The sequence below is a fragment of the Lynx canadensis genome, chromosome C2 (assembly GCF_007474595.2).
Source record: "Lynx canadensis isolate LIC74 chromosome C2, mLynCan4.pri.v2, whole genome shotgun sequence".
Classification (NCBI taxonomy): domain Eukaryota; kingdom Metazoa; phylum Chordata; class Mammalia; order Carnivora; family Felidae; genus Lynx; species Lynx canadensis.
Window position 1 is genome coordinate 99,239,504 of NC_044311.2, and position 23,287 is coordinate 99,262,790.

The 23,287-nt window shown below is 36.7% G+C and overlaps 1 protein-coding gene across 1 annotated transcript in view; it reads left to right on the forward strand.

Annotated features, from left to right (window-relative positions):
- The window catches only part of CFAP44 (cilia and flagella associated protein 44), a 157,295-nt gene that overhangs the window by 70,453 nt on the left and 63,555 nt on the right, over nucleotides 1-23,287 (forward strand). The window contains exons 20-23 of the mRNA XM_030330062.1: nucleotides 8,512-8,567; nucleotides 8,721-8,883; nucleotides 10,565-10,695; nucleotides 21,606-21,802. Of these exons, the coding sequence (XP_030185922.1) occupies nucleotides 8,512-8,567; nucleotides 8,721-8,883; nucleotides 10,565-10,695; nucleotides 21,606-21,802 (547 nt within the window). The remainder of the gene's footprint in view (nucleotides 1-8,511; nucleotides 8,568-8,720; nucleotides 8,884-10,564; nucleotides 10,696-21,605; nucleotides 21,803-23,287) is intronic.

Consider the following 23,287-nt stretch of genomic DNA (forward strand, 5'->3'; position numbering starts at 1 on the left):
GGTTTAGATCCCCAAATTAAATGTTTGCCCTACCACAGGACCTGAATTTTCTATTATCAAAGTGGTTCCTTTGGATAAAATCACTAATAACAATTAGAATTGCTCCTAAAGAATAGGGAATTGTATTGGAAAGACCATAATTAAATGGGATGTCAATGTGTTCTTAGGAATTTTAACAGGTAACCAACTTCAAGATAACATACAAAAAAGGTAGGGAAGATTTGAGCAGGTGAATTTTCATTTTTATTCATGGAAGCAAAATTTGGAGAATAGACTGCTGTCAAAAGAGATCCAGCTTAGGAAGAAGAATTACAGAAAGGAAAGTGTATGAACAAGAAAATCTTTATCTTTCTATCTAATGCCAGCTCTCTCTATGGAAATCTATATTGGGTAGAAAAAATCCATTCTACATATGTATATTGGCATCCTTTTATTTGTGACTTCAGTCAGTGTTTCTTACGTCATTGGCAGAATCTGCTTTCAAGAAGGCAAAATCAGAAAGAACTGAATCAATAGAGGTCTAAGCTCTGCATGCGTCTGAGATTCTTACTTTAGAACCGGCTGGGAAATGCTTGAAAGTACAGATGCCTGAGCCCCCTCCAAGAGCAAATAAATCAGAATATCTGAAAGGGAGGCCCATGTATCAGTATTTTGTAAAATATCTTCTCCCTTCTCCCAACCCCCATGATTCTAAGGTGTAGCCACAATTGAGAACAATTGGCATATATTTGGGCACTGTTGAAAGTAACTCTTTAATTCAAATTTACTGCAAACAGCTGAGGCCAGGAGACGGCTGAATATCAGTATCAAATCTAGGAAATCACACTGTTAATGGAGAACCAAGGGGCTTTTCTCTGGGCAATAGAAGAATTAAAAAATACAATTCTATCAAGTATAGAATCAAGTATGTTCTATCAAGTATGTGATTAACAGTAACTACAATGTATAAGCCATCACTGTCTCTTGCATTGGTCATGTCTTACGACTTCTTCTAAAGTCCTAAACCGTGGGGCATCTGGCTGGCTCAGTCAGTAGAGCATGTGACTCTTGATCCTGGGGTTGTGAGTTGAAGCCCAACCTTGGATACAGAGATAACTTAAAAAAAAAAATCTTAAAAAAAAAAATTCTAGGATTGCCTGGGTGTTCTAGGAGTGCATGTATTTCTCTCTCTCTCTCTCAAATAAACCTAAAAAAAAAAGTTCTAAACTTTATCTTACACAAAAGTATGTAGATTTACATATATGTATAAAGACTAGTACTGTAATAAAACAACTTGGCCAAAAGAGAGTCCTTATTTCTTTATAATGAAGGACGGCAAAAGAGAGACCTATCTTATGAAAAAGAATAGAGCATAAATTCAATTTTATTTAAGAACTGATTATCTAGCAACCTAAGATTCGGTTTGGTTCACTGGATTATAATTCTTTTTCCTTAAATTTTATGGCATAGCATAGTATCTGAATAAACAAAGTAATTTTAAGTGATTTATTTCATAGTTCCCTTAATTTAAATTACTGTCCTTTCTAAAAGGGGATTCATATTTCTGATTTCCTCTTTCTCAGAGAGGGGAACTATATTCTATGCCTTTGTCACTGCATGTCTTTTTTAAACAAGATAAATTGAAATGCTTAAAGTTTAAAAAATACTACATGTCAATTATACTAAAAAAAATTTTTTTTTTATATATGAAATTTATTGACAAATTGGTTTCCATACAACACCCAGTGCTCATCCCAAAAGGTGCCCTCCTCAATACCCATCACCCACCCTCCCCTCTCTCCCACCCCCCATCAACCCTCAGTTTGTTCTCAGTTTTTAACAGTCTCTTATGCTTTGGCTCTCTCCCACTCTAACCTCTTTTTTTTTTTTTTTTTCCTTCCCCTCCCCCATGGGTTCCTGTTAAGTTTCTCAGGATCCACATAAGAGTGAAACCATATGGTATCTGTCTTTCTCTGTATGGCTTATTTCACTTAGCATTACACTCTCCAGTTCCATCCACGTTGCTACAAAAGGCCATATTTCATTTTTTTCTCATTGCCACATAGTATTCCATTGTGTATATATACCACAATTTCTTTATCCATTCATCAGTTGATGGACATTTAGGCTCTTTCCATAATTTGGCTATTGTTGAGAGTGCTGCTATGAACATTGGGGTACAAGTGCCCCTATGCATCAGTAATCCTGTATCCCTTGGATAAATTCCTAGCAGTGCTATTGCTGGGTCATAGGGTAGGTCTATTTTTAATTTTCTGAGGAACCTCCACACTGCTTTCCAGAGCGGCTGCACCAATTTGCATTCCCACCAACAGTGCAAGAGGGTTCCCGTTTCTCCACATCCTCTCCAGCATCTATAGTCTCCTGATTTGTTCATTTTGGCCACTCTGACTGGCGTGAGGTGATACCTGAGTGTGGTTTTGATTTGTATTTCCCTGATAAGGAGCGACGCTGAACATCTTTTCATGTGCCTGTTGGCCATCTGGATGTCTTCTTTAGAGAAGTGTCTATTCATGTTTTCTGCCCATTTCTTCACTGGGTTATTTGTTTTTCGGGTGTGGAGTTTGGTGAGCTCTTTATAGATTTTAGATACTAGCCCTTTGTCCGATATGTCATTTGCAAATATCTTTTCCCATTCCGTTGGTTGCCTTTTAGTTTTGTTGGTTGTTTCCTTTGCTGTGTAGAAGCTTTTTATCTTCATAAGGTCCCAGTAATTCACTTTTGCTTTTAATTCCCTTGCCTTTGGGGATGTGTTGAGTAAGAGATTGCTACGGCTGAGGTCAGAGAGGTCTTTTCCTGCTTTCTCCTCTAAGGTTTTGATGGTTTCCTGTCTCACATTTAGGTCCTTTATCCATTTTGAGTTTATTTTTGTAAATGGTGTGAGAAAGTGGTCTAGTTTCAACCTTCTGCATGTTGCTGTCCAGTTCTCCCAGCACCATTTGTTAAAGAGGCTGTCTTTTTTCCATTGGATGTTCTTTCCTGCTTTGTCAAAGATGAGTTGGCCATACGTTTGTGGGTCTAGTTCTGGGGTTTCTATTCTATTCCATTGGTCTGTGTGTCTGTTTTTGTGCCAATACCATGCTGTCTTGATGATTACAGCTTTGTAGTAGAGGCTAAAGTCTGGGATTGTGATGCCTCCTGCTTTGGTCTTCTTCTTCAAAATTCCTTTGGCTATTCGGGGCCTTTTGTGGTTCCATATGAATTTTAGCATTGCTTGTTCTAATTTCGAGAAGAATGCTGGTGCAATTTTGATTGGGATTGCATTGAATGTGTAGATAGCTTTGGGTAGTATTGACATTTTGACAATATTTATTCTTCCAATCCATGAGCAGGGAATGTCTTTCCATTTCTTTAAATCTTCTTCAATTACCTTCATAAGCTTTCTATAGTTTTCAGCATACAGATCCTTTACATCTTTGGTTAGATTTATTCCTAGGTATTTTATGCTTCTTGGTGCAATTGTGAATGGGATCATTTTCTTTATTTGTCTTTCTGTTGCTTCATTGTTAGTGTATAAGAATGCAATTGATTTCTGTACATTGATTTTGTATCCTGCAACTTTGCTGAATTCATGTATCAGTTCTAGCAGACTTTTGGTGGAGTCTATCGGATTTTCCATGTATAATATCATGTCATCTGCAAAAAGCGAAAGCTTGACTTCATCTTTGCCAATTTTGATGCCTTTGATTTCCTTTGTTGTCTGATTGCTGATGCTAGAACTTCCAGCACTATGTTAAACAACAGCAGTGAGAGTGGGCATCCCTGTCGTGTTCCTGATCTCAGGGAAAAAGCTCTCAGTTTTTCCCCGTTGAGGATGATGTTAGCTGTGGGCTTTTCATAAATGGCTTTTATGATGTGTAAGTATGTTCCTTCTATCCCGACTTTCTCAAGGGTTTTTATTAAGAAAGGGTGCTGGATTTTGTCAAAGGCCTTTTCTGCATCGATTGACAGGATCATATGGTTCTTCTCTTTTTTTTTGTTAATGTGATGTATCACGTTGATTGATTTGCGAATGTTGAACCAGCCCTGCATCCCAGGAATGAATCCCACTTGATCATGGTGAATAATTCTTTTTATATGCTGTTGAATTCGATTTGCTAGTATCTTATTGAGAATTTTTGCATCCATATTCATCAGGGATATTGGACTGTAGTTCTCTTTTTTTACTGGGTCTCTGTCTGGTTTAGGAATCAAAGTAATACTGGCTTCATAGAATGAGTCTGGAAGTTTTCCTTCCCTTTCTATTTCTTGGAATAGCTTGAGAAGGATAGGTATTATCTCTGCTTTAAACGTCTGGTAGAACTCCCCTGGGAAGCCATCTGGTCCTGGATTCTTATTTGTTGGGAGATTTTTGATGATGGATTCAATTTCTTCACTGGTTATGGGTCTGTTCAAGCTTTCTATTTCTTCCTGATTGAGTTTTGGAAGAGTGTGGGTGTTCAGGAATTTGTCCATTTCTTCCAGGTTGTCCAATTTGTTGGCATATAATTTTTCATAGTATTCCCTGATAATTGTTTGTATCTCTGAGGGATTGGTTGTGATAATTCCATTTTCATTCATGATTTTATCTATTTGGGTCATCTCCCTTTTCTTTTTGAGAAGTCTGGCTAGAGGTTTATCAATTTTGTTTATTTTTTCAAAAAACCAACTCTTGGTTTCGTTGATCTGCTCTACAGTTTTTTTAGATTCTATATTGTTTATTTCTGCTCTGATCTTTATTATTTCTCTTCTTCTGCTGGGTTTAGGCTGCCTTTGCTATTCTGCTTCTATTTCCTTTAGGTGTGCTGTTAGATTTTGTATTTGGGATTTTTCTTGTTTCTTGAGATAGGCCTGGATTGCAATGTATTTTCCTCTCAGGACTGCCTTCGCTGCGTCCCAAAGCGTTTGGATTGTTGTATTTTCATTTTCGTTTGTTTCCATATATTTTTTGATTTCTTCTCTAATTGCCTGGTTGACCCACTCATTCATTAGTAGGGTGTTCTTTAACCTCCAAGCTTTTGGAGGTTTTCCAGACTTTTTCCTGTGGTTGATTTCAAGCTTCATAGCATTGTGGTCTGAAAGTATGCATGGTATAATTTCAATTCTTGTAAACTTATGAAGGGCTGTTTTGTGACCCAGTATATGATCTATCTTGGAGAATGTTCCATGTGCACTCGAGAAGAAAGTATATTCTGTTGCTTTGGGATGCAGAGTTCTAAATATATCTGTCAAGTCCATCTGATCCAATGTCTCATTCAGGGCCCTTGTTTCTTTATTGACCGTGTGTCTAGATGATCTATCCATTTCTGTAAGTGGGGTGTTAAAGTCCCCAGCAATTACCACATTCTTATCAATAAGGTTGCTTATGTTTATGAGTAATTGTTTTATATATTTGGGGGCTCCGGTATTCAGCGCATAGACATTTATAATTGTTAGCTCTTCCTGATGGATAGACCCTGTAACTATTATATAATGTCCTTCTTCATCTCTTATTACGGCCTTTAATTTAAAGTCTAGTTTGTCTGATATAAGTATGGCTACTCCAGCTTTCTTTTGGCTTCCAGTAGCATGATAAATAGTTCTCCATCCCCTCACTCTGAATCTAAAGGTGTCCTCAGGTCTAAAATGAGTCTCTTGTAGACAGCAAATAGATGGGTCTTGTTTTTTTTATCCATTCTGATACCCTATGTCTTTTGGTTGGCGCATTTAATCCATTTACATTCAGTGTTATTATAGAAAGATACGGGTTTAGAGTCATTGTGATGTCTGTATGTTTTATGCTTGTAGTGATGTCTCTGGTACTTTGTCTCACAGGGTCCCCCTTAGGATCTCTTGTAGGGCTGGTTTAGTGGTGACAAATTCCTTCAGTTTTTGTTTGTTTGGGAAGACCTTTATCTCTCCTTCTATTCTAAATGACAGACTTGCTGGATAAAGGATTCTCGGCTGCATATTTTTTCTGTCTAGCACACTGAAAATCTCGTGCCAATTCTTTCTGGCCTGCCAAGTTTCAAAAGAGAGATCAGTCACGAGTCTTATAGGTCTCCCTTTATATGTGAGGGCACGTTTACCCCTTGCTGCTTTCAGAATTTTCTCTTTATCCTTGTATTTTGCCAGTTTCACTATGATATGTCGTGCAGAAGATCGATTCAAGTTACGTCTGAAGGGAGTTCTCTGTGCCTCTTGGATTTCAATGCCTTTTTCCTTCCCCGGTTCAGGGAAGTTCTCAGCTATTATTTCTTCAAGTACCCCTTCAGCACCTTTCCCTCTCTCTTCCTCCTCTGGAATACCAATTATGCGTATATTATTTCTTTTTAGTGTATCACTTAGTTCTCTAATTTTCCCCTCATACTCCTGGATTTTTTTATCTCTCTTTTTCTCAGCTTCCTCTTTTTCCATAACTTTATCTTCTAGTTCACCTATTCTCTCCTCTGCCTCTTCCATCCGAGCCGTGGTGGTTTGCATTTTGTTTTGCATTTCATTTAAAGCGTTTTTCAGCTCCTCGTGACTGTTCCTTAGTCCCTTGATCTCTGTAGCAAGAGATTCTCTGCTGTCCTGTATACTGTTTTCAAGCCCAGTGATTAATTTTATGACTATTATTCTAAATTCACTTTCTGTTATGTTATTTAAATCCTTTTTGATCAGCTCATTAGCTGTTGTTATTTCCTGGAGATTCTTCTGAGGGGAATTCTTCCGCTTGGTCATTTTGGATAGTCCCTGGTGTGGTGAGGACCTGCAGGGCACTTCCCCTGTGCTGTGGTGTATAACTGGAGTTGGTAGGCGGGGCCGCAGTCCGCCCTGATGTCTGCCCCCAGCCCACCGCTGGGGCCGCAGTCAGACTGGTGTGTGCCTTCTCTTCCCCTCTCCTAGGGGCGGGATTCACTGTGGGGTGGTGTGGCCCGTCTGGGCTACTTGCACACTGCCAGGCTTGTGATGCTGGGGATCTGGCGTATTAGCTGGGGTGGGAAGGCAAGGTGCACGGCGGCAGGGGGGGCAGGATTAGCTCGCTTCTCCTTAGGTGATCCACTTCAGGAGGGGCCCTGTGGCAGCCGGAGGGAGTCAGATCCGCTGCCGGAGGTTTGGCTCCGCAGAAGCACAGAGTTGGGTGTTTGCGCGGAGCGAGCAATTTCCCTGGCCGGAACCGGTTCCCTTTGGGATTTGGGCTGGGGGATGGGCGGGGCAGATGGCGCTGGCGAGCGCCTTTGTTCCCCGCCAAACTGAGCTCTGTCGTCCAGGGGCTCCACAGCTCACCCTCCCTTTGTCCTCCAGCCTTCCCGCTTTCCGAGCAGAGCTGTTAACTTATGACCTCCCAGACGCTAAGTCGCGCTTGCTGTTAGAACACAGTCCGTCAGGCCCCTCCGCTTTTGCAAGCCGGACTCGGGGGCTCTGCTTGGCTGGCGAGCCGCCCCTCCGCCCCGGCTCCCTCCCGCCAGTCCGTGGAGCGCGCACCGCCTCGCCGCCCTTCCTACCCTCTTCCGTGTGCCTCTCGTCTGCACTTGGGTCCGGTGACTCCGTTCTGCTAATCCTCTGGCGGTTTTCTGGGTTATTTAGGCAGGTGTAGGTGGAATCTAAGTGATCAGCAGGATGCGCGGTGAGCCCAGCGTCCTCCTACGCCGCCATCTTCCTGTCAAGCTCAAAAATTTTTAATTAAAAAATATTTTTAGTTTATTTTATTTTGAGAGAGAGAGGGCATGAGCATGGGAGAGGCAGAGAGAGAGAGAGAGAGAGAGAGAATCCCAAGCAGCTTCTGTGCTGGCAATGCAGAGCCTGATGTGGGGCTCAATCCCATGAGCTGTTAGATCATGACCCCAGTCAAAATTAAAAGTCAGAGGGGCGCCTGGGTGGCTCAGTCAGTTAAGCGGCTGACTTTGGCTCAGGTCATGATCTCACGGCCGTGAGTTCGAGCCCCGCGTCGGGCTCTGCGCTGACAGCTCAGAGCCTGGAGCCTGTTTCAGATTCTGTGTCTCCCTCTCTCTGACCCTCCCCCATTCATGCTCTGTCTCTCTCTGTCTCAAAAATGAATAAATGTTAAAAAAAATTAAGAAAAAACCCAAAATTAAGTCAGATACTTAACCAACTGAGCCACCCTGTTGCCCCTAAAAAATATATTTTAAAACCTTCCTGTATACACATAAGGTATTGGGGGGAGAATTAAGCGTATATAAAAGGGGATATGCTAAAAAAATAGCATTTTAAAATAAATGACCTAGGAAATTTTGCATGTATCCTTTGTTAATAACACATGATATTAGTAATTCACATTTTGAAGGGGAATTATGGTGATATTAACATTTTGCATGCATATTAGGTTTTAAGACTTTTTCTATGTACCTCTTTAAATCAAGCAGAAACAAATAAATTTAGTCAACTACAATTTTCCCCCTAGTTTTCCCTGGATTATTTCCTGTGAAAGTACGTTGCAAGCCTATAATTATTAGAAATTGGCAGAGGGGGGAAAAAGCTCAGTTTACTTCCTATTAGATATTTTAAGAGAAATATGCAATTTAAAAGTGTTAACCGTTTCTCCCCTTTCTACAGTTTGGAATTGAAGCAGAGCCAATTCCAGAAGATATTGAAGATCCCAAAGCCTATAGGTATGAGAATTTTTGATAAATACTAGCCTTGAGCTGTTGCAAAACAACATTTTATAGAAGTTGACCAAGCCAATGGAATTTCCAAATTATTGAGTCCTGATTCCTCTTATGCTGTTTCTGGATCTTACTATCCTTTTAAATTTCTGTTTTCAGTATTGAGAATGCTAGAAGAAAAAGAGAACATGATAAGTTAATGAAAGAAGTGGAAGAAATAAAAGCTGGGAAGAGAGAAAAACTCAAAGCTTTGAGGAATGAATTTCAGCAACTTCTGGAAATGAATAAAGAATTACCAAAGCATATGCAGTTTAAGCGAACAGTAAGCCTTAATTAAATTTGACTTTAATTTTTAACATACACTATTTCTTTGGATCAAGACTACGATTTTTCTGATAAATAGGAACACTTAAAAAATCTTTAAACTTCCCTTTATCTGGCCAGTGTGTTGGCAGCAGCTAAAATACTGTAGAATTTGACATACAACTTGGTTTGGATATAGAAGAACCTCTTTATATAACACAGTTTACTTCTGGATTTAGGTACTTCACTTTTCTTTTTTCTTGTGGTGACAAGATATATAAATACAGGTTTGAATCTGGTTTTCAACCCTTAGTGTACCTAACCAAGATATCTAATCTTTGTATAAATATGCATATATTTTGATTTCCTGTGATTCCATTTGTATAATTCAACAAATCTATCAAAAAGATAGTACCTGGTTGTCCCACAAAGTTTCCGAAAAATGACTTAGTATAGTTGTAGCTATGGGGACGATTAACAAATTATTTAAGCTAATTTTGTATTAATGTTTTTTTTTCTGACTTATCACAAAGCTTCCATCTACCTGTTAGTGATTTTTTTTTCCACTGTGTACTTCTTCCTAAGTGGAATTGCTGTCAAGAACTAATCAAATAAACAGCCAGAATTTATCATCCTATGACCTATAATTCTTGAAGCACCTAGTCCATTCCATGTGAAAAATGCTCTGGTGAAATCATAATGGCTAACTCATTGTATTGGTTAAAAGACCAAATCATAATGGTTAAAAGATGTTTATGCTATTTTACTAAGAAAAAGCTGGACAGGGGCACCTGGGTGGCTCCGTTGGTTAAGTGTTCAACTTTGGCATAAGTCATGATCTAACAGTTCATGGGTTTGAGCCCTGCATCGGGCTCTGTGCTGACAGTGTGAGCCTAGAGCCTGCTTCGGATTCTGTCTCCTTCTCTCTCTGCCCCTCCCCTGCTCATGCTCTGCCTCTCTCGCTCTGTCTTACAAAAATAAATAAAATGAAAAAAAAGTTGACATTTACAGAATATGGGTAACATAATTCAAAATAAAGAACACCTGAGGTGAGTTCTATGGCTAAGCATTTTTACATACATCATTACTTAAAACAGATACACCCTTGGAAAGAATAACTACTACTTACAATTTAGTCTGAATGAGGGCCCTGATATTTTTCCCGGGGTACAGGTAAAAAACATGACCCTCCCCCTCCCATAAGTATCTTTATGGGAGGAATGGCTCCCTCGGTGACAGACATTCAGCTAGAATTTGGTGACTTCAAGAAGACACCAAAGACTTAGCTGTCTTTCCTGGGTGGGGTCACATGGGAAGGGGTGAACTTCTATCCTGTGCCTTGCTGGTTATATACCAGTAGTGGCTTTGGGGTGGTGGAAGTTTTTTTTTTTAAAACTCTGTATACTCTCCAAATATTCTGTTATCATTCACTGCTTTTACTGTAGGCCAAATCTTTTAAGATACAACTTTATTTACAGTATTGTCAATGATTTCTGAGAACTTTTCTCCATATTTTGTGGAAGTAAGATGAAAAGTATGTTCTTTTTCTAGAACAGAGAGAATTAATGATGTTTGGGAGCAAATTCTAATGCAACATGAAATTGAGTGCAAAACTGATTCTGTATCTGTGTATGAAATAGGATTGATAATGCACATTGATGAAAGTACCCATTTCGATGAATAAATCTACTTATTTGCAGGATTTTGATCTAGATTCCAAAATTCGTGCTGAGATTGGCAGAAAAACAGCTCATAAGATTCAACAAGTGGAAAAAGAATTAGCATGGGAAAAAGAGAAACATCAACTTGGCCTCATGAAGCTACAGAACAGGTAGGATCCATATTTCCTGCAAGTTAAGATGTTTGAGAACATGTATTTGAATGAAGTTGTTCATAGTGGCTTAATTGAAGTGGTCAGGTAAGAAATACCCTGAGTACCTTCTAACTCTTGAAGTCTCCAGGAATATTCCTGTCACTGCTACTGATATCTTCTTGAGCTTTCTGGGAAATTTGTTTAATTATTAGATTTTTGAACTCAACACCCAAAAAACGATTTAGAAATGGGCAGAAGACATGAACAGATATTTCTCCAAAGAAGACATCCAGATAGCCAACGACACATGAAAAGATGCTCAACATCACTCATCATTAGGGAAATTCAAATCAAAATCACAGTGACTTGAAACTAACTAACTAACTAACTAACTAACTAACTAACTACTAACACTGTATGTTAACTAAATAGAATTTAAATAAAAACTTGAAACAACAACAAAAAGAAAATGCTACAGAAAAACCAAGTTTCTTCAACAAATACATTGCCTGAAGAAACAAGAGGGATGGAACAAAAGAAACTTGAGAAATATACCAACAAAGTATCCACCAAGTGCGGATCTTATTTGGATTCTTATTCAAATAAATCAATTGTAAAAAAACATTTTTGAATCAAAGAATATTTGAACACCAAGTGGATATTGGATATTAAATATTTACTATTAATTTTCCTAGGTATAATGATATTGTGGTAGTTACTTTTCTAAAAAGAATTCTTATTTGAAGTATTTATGGGTGAAATATGTTTTGATATTCCAAAGAAAAAAACAAAGGGATAGATACATAAAATAAAATTGGGGGGAAAAAGTTGATAATTTTTTAATATGATTTGATGAATTTGTAGGAATTCACTATATTATGCCCTCTACCTTTATGTATGTTAAAACTTTCCATAATAAGAGGCTTTCTCTTTAAAAATATATTCAACATACCCATATCAAAGAACATTTACTTCTGTTTTCTAATATTAAGTAATTTGCTTTAATATACCTACATATATATATTGTTACATACTAATGCTTTCTTTTAGTTCTACAGAGTAGACTTTGAAAAGTAGAATTGCCAGACCAAAGGGGTATATGCATTTTTTAGTTTAAAATCTGTTGCCATATTTCTTTCCAAAAAGGTTGCAACTTTTTACATTTCCATCAGCAATGTGTATAACTTTATACTGTCATTCTTACCAACATTTGAGGCTAACACTATTAAAGTTTAAATCTGATGGATGTAAAATAATATAGCTAATTGTTTTTTTTTAATTTGCATTTTCCTTACTCCTAGGGATGTTTAGCACATTTTTAGTGTTTACCAGTCAATTAGATGTGCTCCTTTGTGAATTGCATTTTAATATTCTTATAATTTTTCTATTGGGATATTTTCTTGTTATCAATTTAGAACTTCTTTGTGTAATAGACATTAACTTGTTATTTATCATGTGTGTTTCAAATATTTTTTATTATCTATAATTTTCCTATAAACTTTGTTGATGCTATATTTTTCTAAGCGATATATGTTAGTGTATATATAGCTAAATATGTCTCTCTTTCCTTTAATATATTTTGGGTTTCCCATCTTGGCTAAAAATTTCTCTCCAAAGCCTAAGTTATACATAAAGTCTTCAAATTTTTCTTCCAAATTTGTATTATTTAATCTTTATTTTTATTTTTTTAAAAGAATTTTTTGATACATATTTATAGTGACCCCACTAGGTCAAGGTGAGGTAAGGGAGGTGTCCTCTTTCTCTTTTTTGTTTATTTATTTTTGAGAGAGAAAGAGCATGTGTGCATGCATGCGCAAGCAGGGCAGGGGTAGAGAGAGAGGGAGACAGAGGATCTAAAGTGGGCACTGCACTGACAGCAGAGAGCTCCATGTGGGGCTAGAAGGGACCACAAGATCATGACCTGAGCCAAAGTTGGATGCCCAACCAACTAAGGCACCCAGGTGCCCCATATTACTTAAATCTTAAAAAAACAACACATATTGAGTATTCCATCAGGAAGGTATTAATCAAGCTTCTAAAGGACTTACTTATTTTATTGTACTTTTTAAAAATCAGGTTTTGGACTTATTTATCCTATTTTTAATTCTTTTTTTTTCCATTTAATTAATTCCAATTTTAGCTTTAAGCATTCCCTTCACCTATTTTCTTTTGATTTTATGTCTGTTTTTAAAAATGCCTTGATGGGGCACCTGTGTGGCTCAGTCAGTTAAGCGACCTACTTCAGCTCAGGTCAGGATCTTGTGAGTTTGACCCCTGTGTAGGACTCAGTGCTAACAGCTTGGAGCCTGGAGCCTGCTTCAGATTCTGTCTCTCTCTTTCTCTGCCCCTTCCCCACTCATGCTCCAGCACTTTCTTCTCCTCCCCCCCACCTCCAGAAATAATAAATAAACATTGAAAAAGTGCCTTGAGATGGATATTAAGTTCCTTTCTTTATACTTTTAACTACAGGGACATTTAAGGCTACGTATATTCCCTTGAGGATTTTTGCAGTGTTCCCTAGGTTTTGCAATTTTTAACTTATTTCTGGATAGTTGGTAATTAAGCTTTTATTCCTTGAGCTAAGAATTATTTAAGATATATTCCTTCATTTCCAAGCAATTAAGGTTTTAAGGTAAACATTTATTATTTATTTCTAATTTTATTGGATTATAATTATAGAATGTATGATAAAAATTTCTCAAAAAAGTGTGTTAAGGTTTCATTTGTAATCAAGGAGAGATTTGTTTTTGTAATTTTTTTGAACTTGTGAAATTTTTTCTTATAAAGGGTCTAAAGTTTACATATATGTACACATATGTGTATTTATAATCAACTTTGTTGATTAACTGCCTTAATTTTTCCATGGCTATGCATTTTCTTTTAGTCAAATTTCTGGAAAAAAAATGTGTATTAAAAATTTTCGTTGTATAAAGGGAAAAAACCCACAATGAGATATCCCCTCACACTTGTCAGAATGGCTAAACTAAAAAACACAAGAAACAACAAATGTTGGTGAGGATGTGAAGGAAAAGGAACCCTTGTGCATTAGTGACAATGCAAACTGGTGCAGCCACTGTGAAAAACAGTATAGAGGTTCCTCAAAAAGTTAAAAATAGAACTATCCCATGATCCAGTAATTGCACTACTGAATATTTACTCAAAAGATACAAAAATGCTAATTCACAGGGATAAATGCACTCCTGTGTTTATAACAGCATTATTTACAATAGTCAAATTATGGAAATAGTCCAAGTATCCATCAACTGATAAATAAAGAAGATGGAATAGTATTCAGCCATAAGAAAGAGTGAAATCTTGCCATTTAAAATGACATAGATTGGAGCTAGAAAGATAATGCTAAGCTGAATAAGTCCGTCAGAGAAAGACAAATATCATATGATTTCACTCATGGAATTTAAGAAACAAAACAAATGAGCAAAGGAAAAAAAACAACAACCAAACAACCCAGGAAACAGACTCAACTATGGAGAACAAACTGAACAAACTGGTGGTTGCCAGAGGGGAGGTAGGTGAGGGGATGGGTGAAACAGGTGATGGGGATTAAGGAGTATACTTATGATGAGCATCGGGTGATGCATGGAAGTGTTGAATCACTATATTGTACACCTGAAACTAATAGAACACTGTATGTTAACCCTACTGGCATGAAAATTAAAAAAAAGTAATACAATACAAATTTTTTAATAAATAAAAAATTAGATTTTTTAAAAACCAAATTATGAAATACATATTTATTTTCTGTTTTTGGCAAATTATTTTATATCTAGTTAACACATGAGCATATACATCTTAAAATCAAAAATAAAATCTTTGGGGCGCCTGGGTGGCGCAGTCGGTTAAGCGTCCGACTTCAGCCAGGTCACGATCTCGCGGTCCGTGAGTTCGAGCCCCGCGTCGGGCTCTGGGCTGATGGCTCGGAGCCTGGAGCCTGTTTCCGATTCTGTGTCTCCCTCTCTCTCTGCCCCTCCCCCGTTCATGCTCTGTCTCTCTCTGTCCCAAAAATAAATAAACGTTGAAAAAAAAATTAAAAAAAAAATAAAATCTAAAGACTTATAATGAAAGCCAACAACTTCCTGTCTAATCTCTCTCATGTACCAATAAGACTGTTCAGAGGAAATTGCTTTTTCTTTGCCTTTTTGAGATGTAATTTACATTCAGCAAAATGCATAAATTCTAACTGAGCAGCTTAATGAATTATATATATGCACATATATACATATATATGTATGTGTGTGTATATATATGTACGTATATATCTATATCTATCTATATCCATATATATATATATATCTACTACTCCAATTAAGAACATTTATAGCACTCCAAAAAGTTACCTTTGACCCCCTCCCAGTAAATATCTACTCTCCAGAGATGAATGTTTATCACATTAGTTTGGTCTGTGAACTTCATACAAATTGAATGTTGCAGTACTAAATCTTGTATTTGGCTTCTTTTACTTAGCATCATGCCTAATATTGTCTATGTTGTTGCAGGTAGCAGTAGCTTATTCTTTTTCATTGTTTTGTAATAGTCTTAATGCTTATACCATGATTTATTCATCCATTCTACTGTTGATGCATATTTGAGTTATTTCTACTTCTTGACTATGATGAATGGCTATGACCATTCTTGTGCATGCTGTTTGGTGGACATAAACACTTATTTGTTATATAATCAGGAGTGGAACTGCTGGGTCAAGATTATATGCATGTTTGGCTTTATTAGATACTGCCAAATAGTTTTCCAAAAATGGTTCAACCAATTTTTATACCATGATTATCAGTGTATGAGAATTCCCATTGATCCCCATTGTGTTAGCTTCTTAGAGTTTCCATAACAAAGTACAACAGACTGGTTGGCTTAAAATAACAGTCAAAAGTTATGAAGGCTGGAAGTCCAAAATCAAAGTGTTGGTTAAGTTGGGGTGCGTTTTCTTGGAGGGGAGATATGTTTTATTTATCTATTTATGTTGAAGTATAATTGGCATTTGATGTTATATTAGTTTCAGATGAACAGCATATCGATTCAACAATTCTATGTATCACTCAGTACTCACCACAATAAGTGTAGTCACCATACACTATTACAATGTTATTGACTATATTCCCTATGCTATACTTTTCATCTCCATGACTTACTTATTTGTAATTGGAAGTTTCTAATTGCCTTTTTTTTTAAGTAATCTTTACACCCAGCAAGGGGCTCAAACTCACAATCCCAAGATCAAGAGTTTCATGCCCTACCAACTGAGCCAGCCCAGGCACCCCTATTAATCTCTTCTTAATCCCCTTTGTCTATTTCACCCATCCACCCACCCATCTCCCCTCCAGTTTGTTCTCTGTATTTGAGTCTGTTTTTGTTTGTTCATTTGTTTAAAAAATTCCATATGTAAGTGAAATCTATGGCATTTGTCTTTCTTGTCTGACTTATTTCACTTTGCATAATATCCTCAAGGTCCATCCAGGTTGTTGGAAGTGGCAAAATCTCATTCTATTTTATGGCTGAGTAATATTCCATTGTGTGTGTGTGTGTGTGTGTGTGTGTAATATACACATACCACAACTTCTTTATTCATCTATAATTGGACACTTGAGTTGCTTCCATATCTTGGCTATTACAAATACTACTGCTGTAGCATAGCATATATCTTTTCAAATTAGTGTTTTTGTTTTCTTTAGGTAAATAGCCAGTAGTGGAATTATTGGGTCATATAGTAGTTCTATTTTTATTTTTTTGAGGAACCTCAATACTGTTTTCCACAATGGTTCCACCAAATTACATTCCCACCAATAGTATGTGAAGGTTCCCTTTTTTTCCACATCCTCACCAACACTTGTTATTTCTTTTTGATACTAGTCATTCTGACAGGTGTGAAGGGATATTTCATTGTGGTTTTGGTTTGTATTTCTCTGGTGATTAGTGATGTTGAGCATCTTTTCATGTCTGTTGGCTATCGCTTTGTCTTTGAAAAAATATCAGGTCCTCTGCCCATTTTTTTTAAAAAAGTAAGCTCTATGCCCAACTTGACGTTTGAACTCTCATCACCCTGAGTTTAAGAGTCACATGCTCTACCAATTAAGCCAGCCAGGTGCCCTATCCTTTGTCCATTTTTAAATTGGACTGTTCGGGTTTTTTGGTGCTGAGTTGTATAAATTCCTTGTGTATTTCGAATGTTAACCCCTTATCGGATAGATCATGTGCAAATGTCTTCTTTCATTCACTGGGTTGCCTTTATGTTTTGTTGATTGTTTCCTTTGTTGTACAAAGCTTTTTATTTTGTTGTAGTCTCAACAGTTTATTTTTGCTTTTGTTTCCCTTGCCTCAGGATAAATATCCATAAATATGTTGCTGAGGGTGATGTCCAAGAAATTACTGCTTATGTTTTCTTTTAGGAGTTTTATGGTTTCAGATCTCTGTTTAGATCTTTAATCCATTTTGAGTTTATTTTTGTGTATGGTGTAAGAAAGTGGTCCAGTTTCATTCTTTTACATGTAGTGTCCAGTTTTCCCAGCACCGTTTGCTGAGCAGACTGTTTTTCCCATTGTGTATTCTTGTCTCCTTTGTTAAAGATTAATTGACCATATGAGCATGGGTTTATTTCTGGGCTTTCTATTCTGTTCCACTGATCTATGAGTCTATTTTTGTGTCAGTACCATACTATAGCTTTATAGCATATCATGGAATCTGGGATTGGCATACCTCCAGCTTTGTTGTTTTTTCTCAAGATTGCTTTGGCTATTGGAGGTCTTTTGTGGTTCCATACAAATTTTAGGGTTATTTGTTCTAGTTCCATGAAAAATACTATTTATTAGTTTCTTCTGAGACCTGGGTAGGAGAATCTGTTCCATGCCTCTTTGAGCTTCTAGTGATTTGCCAGCAAACTTTGTTGTTCCTTCCTATAGATGCATTATTCCAAATCTTCTGCCTTTATGTGGTGTTATCTCTCTTTGTTTTCCCCACATAATCTTCCCTCTGTGCATGTCCAAGTCCCCACTTTTTATAAGCACAGCGACATGTTGGATTAGGACCACTCTAATGATCTCATTTCAACTTGATTACCTCTTTCCAGACCCTATTTCCAATAAGGTCACATTCTGATTGACTGGGGGATTTCAAAGTATCTTTCTGGGTAGACGCAATTCAACCATAACACTCATGCTTGCCATCACCTGATATTCTCATCTCTTTAAATTTCAGCCATTCTATCATAGTATCTCAGTGTGATTTAAATTGGCATTTCCCTGGTGAGTGATTATATTTAGCTCCTTTTCTTATACTTCTTGGTTATTTGTGTATTTTCTTTTATTAGGTATTTTTTGAAGTTTTTTGTTCATTTTTGAAACTGGATTGTAAGAGTTATTCACATCTCCTAGATAGGAGTCTTTTGTCTTGTAGATAAATGACACAGGTATTTGTGACACTGTATATATATGACACATTGTGTGCATGCATGTAAAATATCTTGCTCTAATCTGTGGTATTCCTTTTCATTCTTTTAATGGTGGCTTTTTTTGAGCAGAAGTTTTTACTTTGATAAAGTTCATTTTATCAATATTTTCTTTTATGGTTGATGCTTTTATGTTGTAACTAAGGAATATTTGCCAATTCCCAATTCATGAACTAATTCTCCTATGTTTTATTCTAAAAGCACCATTGTTTTGCCATTATCTATATTGATTTTTGGGGGGGAGGTTTAAGATGGACATCATGTGTCATTTGTTTCTATATGGATATTCAATTGGCCTGGTATCATTTGTTGAAAAGGCCATCCTTTCCTCACTAGATTGCATTGATAGTTTTGTCATAAATCAGGTCAATACATATATATAATATATCTCAGAACTTTTATTTTAATTATTCTTGACATTTGATATTGTAAATCCTATGGCTTTGTTCTTCACCTTCAATACTGTGTAGGTCCTTTAAATAGAATCAACTTGTCAATTTTCATCAAAAAACCCTGCTAAGATGTTGACTGGATTACACTGAATCTATAGATCAACTTCAACTTAATAGATTTTAAAAATAAATATTGAGTCTTTCAATCCATAAATGTGATAGATCATGAAAAGAATACACTTTTAATATCTCTTCTAGTGGTTACAACCATACATCTCAATAATGTATTTCTATGAATTTATTACTCATTACTTACTGATTTCCTAGTATCACAGGTAAGGATTTTGTTTACCTTAATACACTCATGTTGGGGTGCCTGGGTGGCTCAGCTGGTTAAGCATCCCACTTTGGCTCAGGTCATGATCTCACGGTTCGTGAATTCAAGCCCCACACTGGACTCTGTGCTGACAGCTCAGAGCCTGGAGCCTGCTTCGGATTCTGTGTCTCCCTCTCTCTCTCTCTGCCCCTCCCCCACTCATGCTCTGTCTCTCTTTCTCAAAAAAAAAAACATTAAAAAACATATGCTCATGCTTTCCCCTCTACTGTCCTGAGCATATAAAATATAACAACTGATTTAATGTGCTTGTCTGCTACATAGATAGGTAGATAGATAGATAGATAGATAGATAGATAGATAGATAGATAGATAGGCAGGCTTCTGGGTCTGTTTCTATTAATTGAAAATGTTTGTTTATTTTGTGTTATATTTTTCTGCTTCTTTGCCTTCCTGAAAAATTTAGATTGGATGCCAGACATTATGAATTTCACAATGTGGGTGCTCGGTATTTTTTATACTTTTAAATATTCTTGAACTTTGTTTTGGGATTCAGTTAAGTTACTTAGAAGTAGTCTGAGTTTTTGAGGCTTGCTTTTAATCTGTGTTAGTGGGGGTCAAGCAGCCTTTAGAGCTGATTTTTCCTCACTACTAAGACAAAATCCTGAGTGCTCTATCCTATTCCCATGTATTATTGGGCTTGTGGGAAAACAAGCTATTTCAACCTGTGTGAGGTCTGGGGATTTTTCTGTGTTCTCTTCTGGTGATTCTTTCCCCAGCCTCAGGTAGACTCCTCACATGCACGTGGTGATCAGTAATTACCTGAAGGCTAGAAGAGAGACGTCTGCAGATCTCCAGAGCTCTCTTCCTATGCAGCAGTTTCTTCTCTGAAACTCTGCTCTGTGATTCATGGCTTGTTACCTGATATTAAATCTATGAATATTTGAATCTTGGAATGATATCTAGATGACTACTTATCAAGAGATGAAAGTACCTTATAAGTTCTCTCAGGAAGAACCTTCGACATAGTATCCTATGTTTGGCTTTAATAAATATGCATACTATATTTGTAAGTGTATATATATTGCAAGTATGAACCTTGACTCAAACCAGTGCAGCTCATTGTCCCAGGCTGCTTGCTTCTTTCATTTGTTTGATTCTATGGCTTCTGTGCTCTGCTGGAGCAGGCAGTTTTTGGTGAGGCCAGAAACTCCTGTTCCCAGAATCGGACGCACATGCAACCATTATCCTTGGGAACTTTTGTTTCCCCAGAGGCTGTTGGAAGCAGGGAATATGTACCCACAGCTCTAGGGCCCAATTTGCCCATCTTCCTCCTTGTCAGGTGGAAGCTCTTCCTCCCCAGTCTTCTGGCCCTCAAATACTTGTTTCCTTAATTCCTGGCTTTCCCTTCCCTTCCAGGCTGCATCCTCCTTCCTCAGCTTTGCATCTTCAACAAACATATGGAAGGAAACACATCATCTAGATATCTGATGGGATTAGGGGAGAGAATAAAGTGGTACCACTGAGTAACACTGGGTAGTACCAGTGTTTTCATCTTCACCAATCTAATAGAGCAAATGTGATAACTCTCGGTTAAATCATTTGCATTTTTTCTGATTATTGGTAAAGTTAAGCACTTCTTTTCATACACTGATGTTCTTCAGAGGATTAGTCTTCTGAACCTTTCTTTTTGTATGTTTATAGTTCATTTATATTTAATCTTTGGAGGAAGATTCCTTGTTCATTTTCCTTTGAGTTCTGATTTTCTTCTTAATTTGATTCACTACTTCTGTATTTTTCTTTTATACATATTGCAAATGCTTTATCCTCCAATGCCATTTGCCTTAAACTTTGTTCACATTTTTCTAACTGTGCATAAGTTTTATATTTTTATGGGATCAAAACCATGCATATTTTTCCTTCATGTTATCTGTGTCTCATGAAAAGACTAAAATTTAAAGAGTAAAACTCCAGTGGGCAAGAAAATAAAGTTTTATAGTGATGAGAAAGGTACTATGCTATGAGGGAAAAGGGAAAATCAGAAATAGTAAGCCATTTTAAAAGAAGAAATAGAGTTAAAAGGATTGAATTAGAAAAATAGTAAGAAAGATAAACTAGGAATAATTACTATATACATAAATTAAATTCTGAAATTAAAAGATGGGAAAATAATTATGAACCAGTGACAAAAACATAGCAAGAATTAAGCATTAATTGATAAAGAACAAATATCTTTGGGCTATAAAAGAAAAGTGAACTGGAGAGTAATATGAATTTGAGTTTAATATTTTTTATAGAAGCAAATAGGGTAACATATGTGAGATATATATCTATATATACATATGATAATAGATATCTCATGAGATAACAGGCAGTAGAGTATATTTTCTTACAGTTTAAGATCCATTTACCATTAAATTATAGTGTACCTGAAAAATTTTTGTTTTTCTACATATTAGCCAAACAATGGCATTATATACTGATTAATAATGAGGTGTTTAATATTTTAATTAGAAAATTCTACTTGCTCTTTAACAAAGTCCTATGCAACTTCTATCACATTCTTGTTGGTTAATGCATTTTCCAACTTTGGATCCACACAATATAGTATCATTTATAAGCATAGTTATTGTGGTCCTATTTTATTACTTAATCATGCAGAATGATTAAAATGGTATAATTAAATGATTAAAATGGCTATGATCGCAGATACTTGTTCTATTTTTTTTTTCAGATTTCGTGATTCATTGGAAAGTGATACAATTGTGGTTCACGCCATACAAAGTGATCACAAGATATCCTCCTATAGGCTTGTGAAGCCCTCTAAGTACTCCAAGTCCAAACGACCAAGTCAATCAGAAAGAAGAACAAGCAAATTGGAGAGATTTGAAAAAGAGGGAGCTGGAAGAAAGGATAGCCAGAAAGATACAGGTAGCTTAAATGACAGAAAGTCTTTGAATCTTTATTAAGATTTCAAAACTGAATAATCTTTTTATGGGCAGAACTTTCAAACCCTTTCTGGTGACTTGAGCTCACTCTGTTATTTCCCTTTCCTTATTCCCTTGGATAATAATCAAGAGAGCTAGATGTGAGTGGTTTGGCTGAGAATGAGAGGCCATGTTCCTCCAGCAAATGCTTCACACCAGGTCTTTGATGCAGGCTGCTAAGGAAAACCCACCCTGGTTATGTGACTGAAGTGGGTAAAGAATACCTAATGCTGCTAATTTCTTACTTCCCGCTTTTAACTCTTCTTAAATCTAAGATTTCCCCAGTTGCTGGTTTCTAGGCAGTGTTTCTTTACAGATTCTTGGGCTCCATCCCAGAGAGTGGGGGTAGAGCATTTCAAACCAGCTTCTAAGTGCTTATGCTTTAAACAGAATGATGAGCTGAAAATTCAGGTGTGAAATGCACTTAATCTCTGTGGCCTGCCTGTTGTAACTGCCCTCAGGGTGACTGCAGATGAGTAAGAGGACAAGAATTCTGGGAATGACTTGTAGAGCCCAGTCAAAAATAAATAAAAGGCACTGCAACTAGTGCCCATGATACGGTACTGACATTAATGCTGTTTATCCTCTTTATTGAGAAAATGTTACTGGCTCCTTTCTGCCTCTGGGATAAATTCTGAAATCATTATCCTGGTATTTAATCCTTCCACAGTATATTCCTATTCTGTTTCCTACAAATTCTGTTTCCTAGTGCATTTTCATACTGTTCTACTGGTGTTTTTAGCCTATTGTCTTGCTTAATGCTCCCTAAATATGCCAGATACTTTTAGGCCCAGGCTCTGACTGGAATGACCAATTCACTCCTCTCTTCTCTGAATTCTACCAGTTTTTAGAGATTCCAGATTGAATTATACTTTTGTTATAAAGTCTTTCCATGACCACCCAAGCCACATTAAGCTCTTCCTTTTCCATATTACCGTATATTTGAAATATGAAAAGTGAAATGGTGAGTTATAACTATATGACCATCCCATATTATCCCCAAAGTATCTCTAGAGTATATTTCTCCATAGCTTGAACATGAATTAAGAAATTGCCTCAGTAGATATTTAATTTAAAATTTTTTAAATCATAGGTTTGATTGTGTGTTCCTGACTACTTTTTTAATTGGCCACAGACCACTGTAATCACTACAGGTCACCTCAAATTACATATGTCAAATAGGACTCGCTGATTCCTCCTTCTCCCACCATATCACAAGTGTTCCTACCCAACTTCCCAGTATATCTATCAGTGCCCCCTCATTATTTACCTTGTTTTCAAATTATTTGATATATGTCTTATCTTGCCAACTTTTCAGTAATGTACATTAGAGCAAATATCGTGACTTATATCTCTTTATTTTGATATTCTAAAATATGTATTATGGGATTGAATTCATGGTAGTTGTTTAACAAATAATGTGATTTAC